General features: G+C 40.6%; 1 protein-coding gene across 3 annotated transcripts; it reads right to left on the reverse strand.

Moving 5' to 3' along the window:
* Positions 1 to 249: 249 nt before the first annotated feature.
* Positions 250 to 12,274, reverse strand: LOC115164783 (mothers against decapentaplegic homolog 2). 3 transcript variants are annotated; one of them, XM_029717577.1, is made up of 11 exons: positions 12,021 to 12,274; positions 10,669 to 11,068; positions 8,615 to 8,704; positions 8,139 to 8,332; positions 7,780 to 7,914; positions 7,619 to 7,681; positions 7,383 to 7,436; positions 6,819 to 7,031; positions 6,522 to 6,659; positions 2,829 to 2,973; positions 250 to 2,477 (listed from the first exon to the last, which is right to left on the reverse strand). In XM_029717577.1, exons 2-11 carry the CDS (start codon positions 10,893 to 10,895, stop codon positions 2,354 to 2,356), a joined length of 1,383 nt encoding a protein of 460 aa, XP_029573437.1. In that variant the 5' UTR covers positions 10,896 to 11,068; positions 12,021 to 12,274; the 3' UTR covers positions 250 to 2,353. The 3 variants fall into 3 exon arrangements, with proteins under 3 accessions (XP_029573437.1, XP_029573435.1, XP_029573436.1); XM_029717575.1 differs by having other exon boundaries at positions 7,607 to 7,681; XM_029717576.1 differs by having other exon boundaries at positions 2,348 to 2,477; positions 7,607 to 7,681; positions 10,669 to 10,955.
* Positions 12,275 to 12,316: the final 42 nt, after the last annotated feature.

The raw sequence follows: 12,316 nt of genomic DNA on the forward strand, positions 1-12,316 counted from the left end.
CAGTAGAACTAGCTAACATTCCTGGGAGGTTATGGATGTATCTAGCCATAGGCACACCACTGGATGGCTATCTCCATTAATAACACCTCAATATCTCCTTCATTTGCACTTGATTTACTGGAAAGGTAAAGGCATATTCCCAGAAGTAAAATTCTGTAGATGAGAAACGGTAAACATGAGTACACCACTGTAGACCACTGAGATCAGTGGAAAACATTATTGTTAATAAAGATGGAAAAAAACACATGGTCATCATGAGAATAAAAATCTTTATTAGTGTTTTATGAAGTCTGCATAATATGCCACACGCCTGAGAAGCTTATGGTCAGAAAAAAAACCTGCTCTATCAATAACGCCCTCTACTGGTAAAACTGAGAGAACTACTGTACTGACTGTTTTGCAAATATTTGACTGTTAAATACACACTACTGTATAATGTACGTCTGGTCCACTTCAGATTTGTTATGTACTCTCTTCACATTCATATATTGTAGGCCAATGGTACAAGGATTCATCACTGGACCCTAACACATGGTTCAGTTCCCCAAATCCAAACTCACTAGTTGCACTTACAAAGTACAATCACTAGTGCCGTAAGGTTAATAGATGAATAACATCAATAAAGGAGAAGGGAGAAAATAGATGTTAAAATAAATCTTGCAATAGCCACAAAATGACAATGTCAGACTGCACGCTCAGTCTTGTTGTACATACTGTATTTTATAGACAAGAACAAATACAATGCACACTAATACAGAAAATATGTCCCAGTGTGCAGTTTCATTTCTCTCTTCCTTTTGTGATGTAAGAACATAGAATACTGCCAAGTTTCTGTAACATTTAGCTAAAAAATAAATCACTTTTTTGGTTGACCACTGTTTTATGGTGGACCTTTTATCCTTTACTGAGCACCAAACAGCTTCCAGAAAGCAAATGTGTTTCAAGACTGAAGAGATGAGTCAAAATAAGTTCATACAACATGCCTCCGTCACATAACCCAACCATACATTGCAGAAAAGCAGATATCATGTTACAGGCATTTATGCTTTGATTTGTGTACTTCTGATGCACCAAGTTTATTCTTTTAAAAAGCCAAAAGTGTCTACATAACATGGGTCTGTGTTTTTCTTACCAAGGCAAGGGCTTAAATTGGATTCAAGTTGAACCTTAAAAAAAACACTAATGATCCATGCTCTCCATGTCACTTAAAAAGAGACAGTCTTGAAAATATTAACTTTAATAAAAAGTGAACGACAGAAGAAAGTTTAATTATATTTATATATAAAAATACATGAGAATACAAAAAAGTAGCAAAAGAAAGGGGATATAGGCTAAAAACAATATAGAATGAAATTCATTGATACCTTCCATTCTCCAAGTGAAATAACTTTTTAATAATTCACCTTGAGAGACCTGGACACCCAGTGAAACATCAAAAAAAGATTTTACAGCTGATATTCTCTGGTCCTTGCCCAGCACATCCAAACCTAACAGAGCCTAGAATTCACTAGCCTGCATCTGAGGCGGTTTGTGGTCCAAATGAAACATGGGCTACCTATAATAACATTGGAGGTGCCATATAATGACAGAGCTAAAATGTATGTCAACTACAGCCGGATTGATTTCGCAGCTTGTTTAGTTTTTTTTTGCTAAACATTCCTATATGTCCATTAAGAGGTGTCTTACAACGACACATCTGGAATAAAAAAAAAGACATTTTGACAAAAGGGTAAAGAGTTAATTAGGTAAATTAAACAATTACATTTTAAAAACATAATTGAGCATTTCCCTTCGAGGAGAAAGCGACAAATGCCATCTTCATTTCTTAACCACGCTAACTCCCCAGACAAAAAAAGATGGGTCCATGTTTCCCAGAGAAAAGTTACCTCATGGTCAAAAAGATGGATGGATGAGTTGAACCAAAATTCATTTAGCATTCACGCTTGTGTTACTTATACAAGCATTCTCCAATACTGAGAAACTATTTGTAGAATATTTTTTGGTATTTCCACTGCCTCCAATAATTCATACCTGGACTTTAAAAATCAATATACATTTTATTTGCACCACAAATAGATCTAATATTAAGGATTTGGGAGAAAGCAATTTAACAAAGATGACGAAGATGGGTAACAAAGTGCCTAATTCTATTCTGAAAAGTCTGTCTTGCTGTGTGTGTGTGTGTGTGTGTGTGTGTGTGTGTGTATATAGACAGGGTCGTGGAGCTAGGCCACAAATACTATGAAGTATGTTATTAGCAGAAATTATTTCTGCAGCTTTTTTTCGTGATAGGACTTGCAAGTTAGAATTTGATGATCTTTGAGTGGGCGATGTTTTGGGTCATTTTCTAGCATTATGACATACTGGAGCAGCGTACAGAAGGGGAACCCATCTGAGTCAACACTTTGTCCAGCCATTGAAGAGGTCCATTCAAATGCAGTTCAATCCAGCAGGGAGTGCTTGTGACAGTCTGCCGTCTAGTAGACAAAAAGACAACAATGACAAATTGGTGAAATCACTCGGCATGCAAGCACAGGAATGTCACCAAAAAACAAAGAATAGCCTGAACCTCTCTGACTTCTTCCATAACAGAAGTATTGTTTAAGAGGGACAAATCACATTTGAATACCCATCCCAACTCCTTAAACATTCCAAAGTTTCTACAAATACAGAAAAGTGGATCATTAGCAGGCTACAATGTTTTTTTTAAATGTATGCCAATGATTACATTAATATTACCGTCTTCCTCCGACTATTTATCTTCTACTAACTATGCCATTGTATACAACTGAAAGAATAAAAAGTAACAAGTCGGTCATCATGCTTGCCTGTATTCAGCCCCCCAGCCTTTGACAAAACTCATGCGGATGGTGCACATCCTGGTGAGCTGGTATACAGCCTCAAAGCCCTGGTTCACGGACTGTGCCAGCAGGGCGGCAAACTCCTGGTTGTTGAAGATCTTCAGGTTACAACCTGAGGGGCAGTGGAAGGAGAGGGTCAGTTGGGCATTATAAATCATTTCACTAGTCAAATAAGCAGTGGTGTAAAGTACTTAAGTAGTACTTTAAAGTATTTTTACTTAAGTAGTTTTGGGGGTATCTGTATTTTACTATTTATATTTTTCACAACTTTTACTTCACTACATTTCAAAAGAAAATAATGTACTTTTTACTCCATACATTTTACCTGACACCAAAAGTACTCGTTATATTTTGAATGCTTAGCAGGACAGGAAAATGGTCCAATTCACACACTTACCAATCCAACACATGGTCATCCCTTCTGCCTCTGATCTGGCGGACTCACTAAATACAAATGCATCTTTTCTATGGGTTCCCGAGTTGCGCAGTGGTCTAAGGCACTGCATCTCAGTGCTAGAGGCGTCACTACAGACACCCTGGTTTGAATCCAGGCTGTATCACAACCGGCCGTGATTGGGAGTCAATTGGGCGGCGCAAAATTAGAACAGCGTCGTCCGGGTTTGGCCGGTGTAGGCCGTCATTGTAAATAAGTATTTGTTCTTAACTGACTTGCCTAGTTAAATAAAACGGTAAATAAAATAAATGTTTTTTTTTTTGTAAATGATGTCTGAGTGTTGGAGTGTGCCCCTGGCTATCCATACATTTTAAAATGCCGCCTGCTTTGCTTGACAGAAGGAATTTTAAATAATTTTTACTTTTGATACTTAAGTATTTGGTTCTAAATATACTTAAGACTTTTACTCAAGTAGTATTTTACTGGGTGAATTTTACTTGATTAACTTTCTATTAAAAAGGTATCTATATTTTTACTCAAGTATGACAATTGGGTACTTTTTCCATCACTGCAAATAATACATTTTGTTCAGATATCCAGATATTTATTTTGACTATTTAAAAAAAAAAGTTTAAACTTGGGAACTGGCTTGCTGCGCAGCCTGCGCGACTTGGGAGAGAGGTGCTGCTCCGCATGCGTGCAGCAATGAAGGGGCCGGTGAGTTTGATATGGGAGGGAGGGAGACAAAGCTTAAAAACGATGTTTGAGTGAACCCTGAATACAGAAAATGAATGGTGAACTCTTCTGGAAAGAGACTCCTCATCACCCTACAATTCAGGTTCACTCTAACACTTCAAGCATTGTTTTACTATTGACAGTTACAGCTGATTTCGGGATTGTACAGTGCCTTCAGAAAGTATTCACACACACCTTTACTTTTTCCACATTTTGTAGTGGAGTTTAAAATGGATTCAATTTAGATTTGTTTGTCACTGGCCTTCACACAATACCCCATAATGTCAAAGTGGAATTGCTTTTCAAAATTCTTAAAAATTAATTAAAAATGAAAATCTGAAATGTCTTGAGTCAATAAGTATTCAACCCCTTTGTTATGACAAGCCTAAATAAGTTCAGGAGTAAGAATTAGCTTAACAAGTCACATAATAAGTTGCATGGACTCACTGTGTGCAATAAGTGTTGAACATGTTTTTTTTATGACTACCTCGTCTCTGTACTCCACATATACATGTAATTGTAGGGTCTTTTAGTCGAGCAGTTCATTTCAAAACACAGATTCAATCACAAAGACCAGGTCGGTAAAAAAAGAAGAAGCAGATATTCAATATCCCTTTGAGCATAGTGAAGTTATTACACTTTGGATGTTGTATCAATACACCCAGTCACTACAAAGATACAGGTGTCTTTCCTAACTTAGTTGCAGGAGGGGAAGGAAGCCACCCAATGTCTTCACCATGAGAACAACGGTGACTTTAAAACAGTTACAGAGTACTCCGGCTTCAATGCTCGTCGGATGTGGCAGGGCTTGCAAACTATTATGGACCACAAAGGGAAACCTGGCCGCGGGCTGCCCTGTGACGGAAGCCTACCAGAGGCTTTTATGCTTGTTTCGAGGCAAGCAACACTGAAGCATGCATGAGAGCACCAGCTGTTCCGGACGACTGTGTGATCACACACTCCGTTGCTGATGTGAGCAAGATCTTTAAACAGGTCAACATTCACAAGGCCGCGGGGCCAGATGGATTACCAGGACGTTTACTCAGAGCATGCACGGAACAACTGGCAAGTGTCTTCACTGACATTTTCAACCTCTCCCTGACCGATTCTGTAATACCAACATGTTTCAAGCAGAAGAAAGCCAAGGTAACCTGCCTAAATGACTACCACCCCATAGCACGTCAGTAGCCATGAAGTGCTTTGAAAGGCTGGTCATGGCTCACATCAACACCATCATCCCAGAAACCCTAGACCCACTCCAATTGGCATACCACCCCAATAGATCCACAGATGACGCAATCGCAAATTGCACTCCACACTGTCCTTTCCCACCCGAACAAAAGGAACACCATGTGAGAATGCTGTTCATTGACTACAGCTCAGCATTCAACTCCATAGTGCCCACAAAGCTCATGACTATGCTAAGCACGACTTCAACACCATCATTAAGTTTGCTGATGACACAACGGTGGTAGGCCTGATCGACAAGGATGAGATTGACCTGCTCCCTATAGGCTGAGACCTGACAGTGTGGTTCCAGGACAACAACCTCTCCCTCAACGTGAGCCAGACAATAGGAAATGGACTATAGGAAAAAGAGGGCTGAAAATGCCCTCATTCACATCGACGGGCTGTAGTGGAGCGGGTCGAGAGTTTCAAGTTCCTTGGTATACACATCACAAACAAACTATCATGGTCCAAACACACCAAGAAAGTCGTGAATAGGGCACGACAATGTCCTTTACCCTGAGGAGACTGAAAAGATTTGACCTGGGTTCCCAGATCCTCAAAAAGTTCTACAGCTGCACCATCCTGACCGGTTCATCACCGCCTGGTATGGCAATTGCTCGGCATCTGACCGTAAGGCGCTACAGAGGGTAGGGCATATGGCCCAGTATATCACTGTGGCCAAGCTTACTGACATCCAGGACCTACACGTGTCAGAGGAAGGCCCAAAAATTGTCAGACTCCATTCACCAAAGTCATAGACTGTACAAATTACCTCGACTAACCTGTACCCCCACACATTTGACTCGGTACCGGTACTGCCTGTATATAGCCTCTGTTCTCCTGGCATCCGCCAAACCCAGATTCATCCGTCAGACTTCAAATCCAGTCATTTTAAGGAGTGTATAATGAGTAATCCAGGAATGTCACAAGTTAATTGACGAGAAAACTTGAGAAAATAGCAACTCTACATATCGCTATGACTACAATAAATGGCTAAATGACTTCTGGACACTATGGGTCCGCAGAGCTCCTCCTCACCACTCTCAAGTATTTGAATACTAACGTCCGTTTGGATATTCGAATAACCATGCCCATTCCTACTGGGCATCATGCATGGACATTTAAAGAAAAATCATAAGTAAAGCCTGCAGAACCACCCTGCTATCAGTTTTATATTGGCTGTAGAAACAAGTAGTTAGACTGACTAAATATGGAATCTAAACACGTGAAAAACATGTAATACTAAGTAATGATTATAGGAACACACTGAATATTAAAGAAATTGTGTTTGGCTAAATTACCTGGAGGGATTTTGCACACGGTTGCTGGGTGCCACCCATACCGCTGGTTGCAGTTTGGACTTTGAACAAAGATGGCGCTATCACTGAGACACTCAGCAAACACCTCACCACCAATATAATACAGCCTGACTCCTCGTCCTGTGGAAATAATAGAAAATTAGCATGAGTATTTCTGCTACAAAACATCTCTGTTCCTGGGCAAATCTGAATTGGCACCCTTTTCATTTTAGCCATAGCCTTCAAGTTGTGCACTACATAGGAAATAGTGTGCCGTTTGTGACATAGCCCCTGTTGTACCTATATGCCTCCTGGTCATCTCAACAGTGGCGTTCCTGTTGACGTTGGAGAGCAGGCCCAGACAGAAACGCTCCGAGTTGGAAGGGTCTGTAAAACCGTCCACTGTCAGAGAGGGCTGTGAGGCGTGGAAGGTCTCTCCAACACGCTGGTTCAGCTCATAGTAAGCTATTGAGCACCAGAACGCAGGCTCAGAGTAGGTCACCGGCTGCAGGTCTGGGGGGAAAAAAGTGAGATGTCATGACGAAAGACAACTACACAGGTTGACAGGCATTGACCAATGACCTCCAGAGCGGGCACCGGGCTATTTCAATTGTACTCAATGGATGTTTACACAGGCACCCCAAATTCGGATATTTTTCCCACTAATTGGTCTTCTGACAAATCACATCATATCTTTTTCAGAGCTGGTCTCATTGGTCAAAAGACCAATTAGTAACAAAACAAAAAATATCAGAATTGGGCTGCCTGTGTAAATGCAGCCAATGAGTTTGGTCAAATTTGTTCAGATGATCAATTACTGGTCCTTCAGACATCGAGCAGGTCTAAAAAGACAATTCTTCTTACCCATGCTATGATTGACAGGTGAGAGGGTGCCAGGGGACAAATCAGCAGGAGAACCTAACATGGGAGAAAACAGGAAATTATAAAGTTGCATGGTCAGATTTACTTGTACAAAGAATCTACTAAGACATTTAAATCAACAAATCTAAACTTGGCAACAGTTTGACAACTGTTTTTCTTTTATTATTTTATGTTAGAACTTCTTATCTGAAGTAAGTGGAATATACCTGTGTCCATACTTTGATTCATCGGTTGATCGCTGGCTTCCCCATCCTCACTTATGTATCCAGGTGGTGGCGTTTCTATAGTAACAGGGGAGGGAAAAATACTGATGAGCTGAAATGGATACCTCGTTATCATGAATACTATTTGCATATCAACTCATGATAGATACACAAACCTGGTATGTAGTTATTTGGAGGCTCGATCCCTGCAGGAAAGTTTGTGTTCTCAGGTATGGAATGAGTGTAGTCATCCAATGGGGGCAGTTCTGTCAGAATTTCCGAGTGTCTTGGCACAAGGACAGGTGGCAGAACTAGAGGAAAGGTGGAGAAAAGATTCTTCAATGCCACACAAAATTCAAAAGAAGTGACATCTTCACAAAACATAATTGAAGAGTATGCTAACACCACTTTTAGCCTCTCATACAAATCTTTTTTCATGTCCAGAAATAAGAATGTCACAACTAGCTGTCAACATGGGCTTTGATGGCACCTACAAGTCAGCACAGACACACTAGTGGTTCCAATGACAACCTACCTGGGGTCTCCACCCTCTGGTAGTGGTAGGGGTTGATGCAGACCTCATCCTTCTTGAGGTGGAAGGCGTACTCGCAGGCCTCGATGGCACGCAGCTCATGGTGGCTGTGCAGGTCAGGCCATCGCCACAAGCGGCAGTAGATGACATGAGGAAGACCCTTTCTGTGTGAGACCTGCAGGCGCCCATCCAGGGATCTGACAGGACAGGCAATTGAGGAAATAGGTGTGAAAAGTGAGTGCGGGGAAAGGAAGAAAAGGGGGAGGAATCGATAGGAGGAAGAGAAGGAGATGCGTGTGGCCAGCAAAACAAAAGGTGGGGGTGTGGAGAGGGTAGGTGGGGTATGATGAAGTGAGATGAGAATGATAAAGGGATGAATGGAATTTGTGCTCTCAATGTCCCTCAGCCCCCTGGAATGATTACTTCCCACATCAAGGTTGTACAACAGTATGTAGCATAGGACAGTTGAGGATAGTCACCTGGTTTGGTCAGGGTAGCTGTATAGGCCTGAGGTATCCCACTGTTCTATCGTATTTGGTGTACTCAGTCCCCATATTTCAGAGCAATTGCTGTGCACAGAAAAACCAAACAACAAAACAAAAACAAAATGATAAACATGGGGCATGAGTCATTCAGAAATACCAGTATGGGTAATGTAAACATTAAAAGGCATCTTTTATTAGAGTCATTTTCAATTAGGTATTTCATTCTTTCAGTCTGGAACTGAAAAAAAATAACTGTCAAATAAGAGAAGCCTTTTGACAGAATAAAGAAAAACAACAGCATAAGATGGGAGTACAGTAGTATACACAAACAAACATTATGCGAGACAAACAAACATTACTACTGTGCCATATCAAATTTTCGGAATAACTGAAACATTTCCACCACAGCTGTGTAGGTCGCAAGCAATTGACTTGAGACATTTAAGTAAACACAGAAGACACAAAATGGGACTAAAAGGAAAGGAGGGAGCAATCTTGGAAAAAAGTACATTTCCAATTAACCACCCTCTATATTTCACTTTGTGATTGTAATGGACACGTAGAAAAGAATGATAAAAATAAACAACTCTAGAAATCAAATAAAAATGAAATGGGGAAATATGATGTGATAGTTGCTGCTCATACAATATCCTGACTTAGAACTCAGAGCTAATATAGCCTACCTCTAAAGTGGGATTGAATCTAAACTATTGGCTAGGCCTATATATTTTGTGTTCTAAAAGCTGAAATAGGTTCTAAACTTCACTGTAATATATACGCATGACATGTAGATTGGTAAATTGCATTCAACTTTAATTTCTTTGCAAGACCATCAATTATAGGCCTACACAATATATTTAATCCATCTGTCAACAAGCTCTATACAACTTTACTCAGTATCTAATAAACATACTAAACATCTGAACTGTTCTTAGCTGGTCATCATTGAACAAATAGGTATTTTACAGCACACAACATTTCCCAGAGAACATGTTCTACTCTAGGACATCAAGGTTAACTGGCTGATAAGGAATGTTCTCACCCTACACCCTCAGACAAATGTGATACAAGTACATAGCGGGAGGCTAAGTCAGTGTTTACAAAACAAACTGTTGCGCCATTTCTGAGAGTCAATGTTAGACAGAAAGTAGCAGCCTATAAAATGTGAAAGAATTTGGGAGTTGCTAAGACCTCTATGTATTGAGACCTTGTATGTTACATGCTGTTTAAGGAAAGATGAGGCGACAAGAGGGTTACCCGATACTAAATAATAATCTCCAGAAAACATACAGGAAACTGCCAAAATTAAGGGAACATTTGCGTAAATGAGGGATACAAAGTATATTGAAAGCAGGGGCTTCCACACAGGTGTGGTTCCTGAATGAATTATGCAAATAACATCCCATCATGCTAAGGGTCATGTATAAAAATGCCCCTGTTGCGCATTATTTTGGCTACCATTGCTAGAAGACATCTGTGACTTTGAAAGAGGGGTCTCAAAGGAGCATAGGGGGTTTAAAGGGTGAGTGTGTGTCAGTCACCAGATCTCACCCCAATTGAACACTTATGGGAAATTCTGGAGTGGAGCCTGAGACAGGGTTTTCCACCACCAATAAAACACCAAATTACAGATTTTCTCATGGAAGAATTGTGTCGTATCCCTCCAATAGAGTTCCAGACACTTGTAGAACCTATGCCAAGGCGTACTGAAGCTGTTCTGGTGGTTTGTGATGGCCGAACGCTCCATATTAAGACAGTTTGTCTGCGTTTACACAGGCAGCCCAATTCTGATATTTATTTCACTAACTGGTCTTTTGAACAATCAGATCAGCTCTGAAAAAGATCTGATGTTATTGGTCAAAAGACCATTTTGTGAAAAAGTATTGGGCTGCCTTTGTAAATGCAGCCATAATGATGGCGTTTCCTTTAATTTGACAGTTACCTGTAGGTTTCTGATGAATGGTCAACTGTTAATTCTACAGAACCATACAATGACTGTAGGCAAACCCTAGCTCTGTGTTACCTGGCATGGGGCTATGGTTACTTACCTGGGAATGGTGACACACTTGGTGTTGCAGTTCTGGGTGGTGATGGCCTTCTCCAGCTCGTCCAGCTGTCCAGTCTTCTTCAGCTTCTTCACCAGGCTCTTGACAGCCTTCTCACACCACTTCTCCTCCTGGCTGTTCTGCTCTCCTCCCCCGGCGCCACTGGCTGACTTCTTCCACCCCAGGAGCCTCTTAACTACTGGAGGGGTGAAAGGCAAGATGGAGGACATTTTGGTTGTAGCGAGGAGGAGTCTTGAGCGAACTCAAACACACACTGAGGCAGAGGGGACCTGGAGGAAGGGATGCACAGTTTAGCCCTTTCTCTGGTGTGGTCCCTCTGTTTCGTGAGGAATCACAGGGCTGGAGTGAGGAGGACTGGATATGTGCAAAAGAGATGAGACACCTGAGGAGGTAAAATCAAACACAGGAATTTAGTAATCAATGTCTGAATAAAAAAAAAATGTGATGACGAGTGAGTGCATTCAATTGTGTGATGGGTGCATTTCAAATTGAATGGGTGGTCTTGAAAAACTTGTTAGATAAATCCCACCATCACATAATTTCATCAGCAACAACTGTAGTTACATAATATATCTAATAATAGCGGCGACTTGAGCACTGAGCACTCAGTGGACTGGATCACTAGCAGCAAGTAAACATAACATACCATTGTTTGCGAATGGACATATAGCCACAAAAAACATTTCATACCAGTGTTGGTGGATGCTGTGTAACACCACATCTTCATTATAAAGGTGATTAGCTATCTACCATGATATACTGTTCAATTGATAAACTCCATTGTTGGTTAGTTTATATATTGCAGCTAGTAGCAAGCTAGCTATCTCGGCTAAGGGGTGAGTTAGCCCCATAGCTAACTGATACTTTCAGGCCGGTTGGTTGATGATAGTAGATTTGTACTGCTGATAAAATGCCTATTTTAGTTAGTTAAGTTAGCAATTATTTACTCATAAGGTAGCAAGCCATGAAAGGCTGCAGAAATTATTGAGTACATGACTCGTATGGTGAGATTACGTTATCGCCAATACCTTTTGTTGTGAAAACAACAATTACTGTAGCTAGCCAACGTTAGCCACCTAACTCAGGCTTTCAATACAGCTAAATGACTGGTTAGCTAACTTACAACGAAACAATGGTTTGATTGAGACATACAGCGCCATCATTGCCAGCTACAATAACAATCGTGTTTTTTTTATGCTAACACTAGAAGTGATAAATAGGCCAACTAACGTTAGCTAGCTAGCCCAAATAAAAAAAACTGGCTAACGTTAGCTTGCTAGCTGTCGTTAGCTAACAACATCAAAGTCGAGGGAAAATGAAAAGCATTGCATTACCCTGATGATGAAGCTCACGAGCTCTTCTCTGTGTAAAGATATGTGCAAAAGACAAAGTGGGAAACTCCTCAAAAACAAAGGGATACCTTTTCTTTTTTTTTAAAAAGATAAATGTAGCCGCTATCTCGACGAAAAGATTGTTGCCTTTTTTCAAATCTGATAACTAGCTAGCTGCTTAGCTTCACAAGCTATCAAGACCTGAACAAGAAACACACCCTAGCTGGCTAGCTGCATTCAGAATCTTAATCCCTCCTCTTATCACCTGATTGGATAAAACAAGACAATCATATAACTTT

The sequence above is a fragment of the Salmo trutta genome, chromosome 27, assembly GCF_901001165.1.
Source record: "Salmo trutta chromosome 27, fSalTru1.1, whole genome shotgun sequence".
In the NCBI taxonomy this organism is placed as follows: Eukaryota; Metazoa; Chordata; class Actinopteri; order Salmoniformes; family Salmonidae; genus Salmo; species Salmo trutta.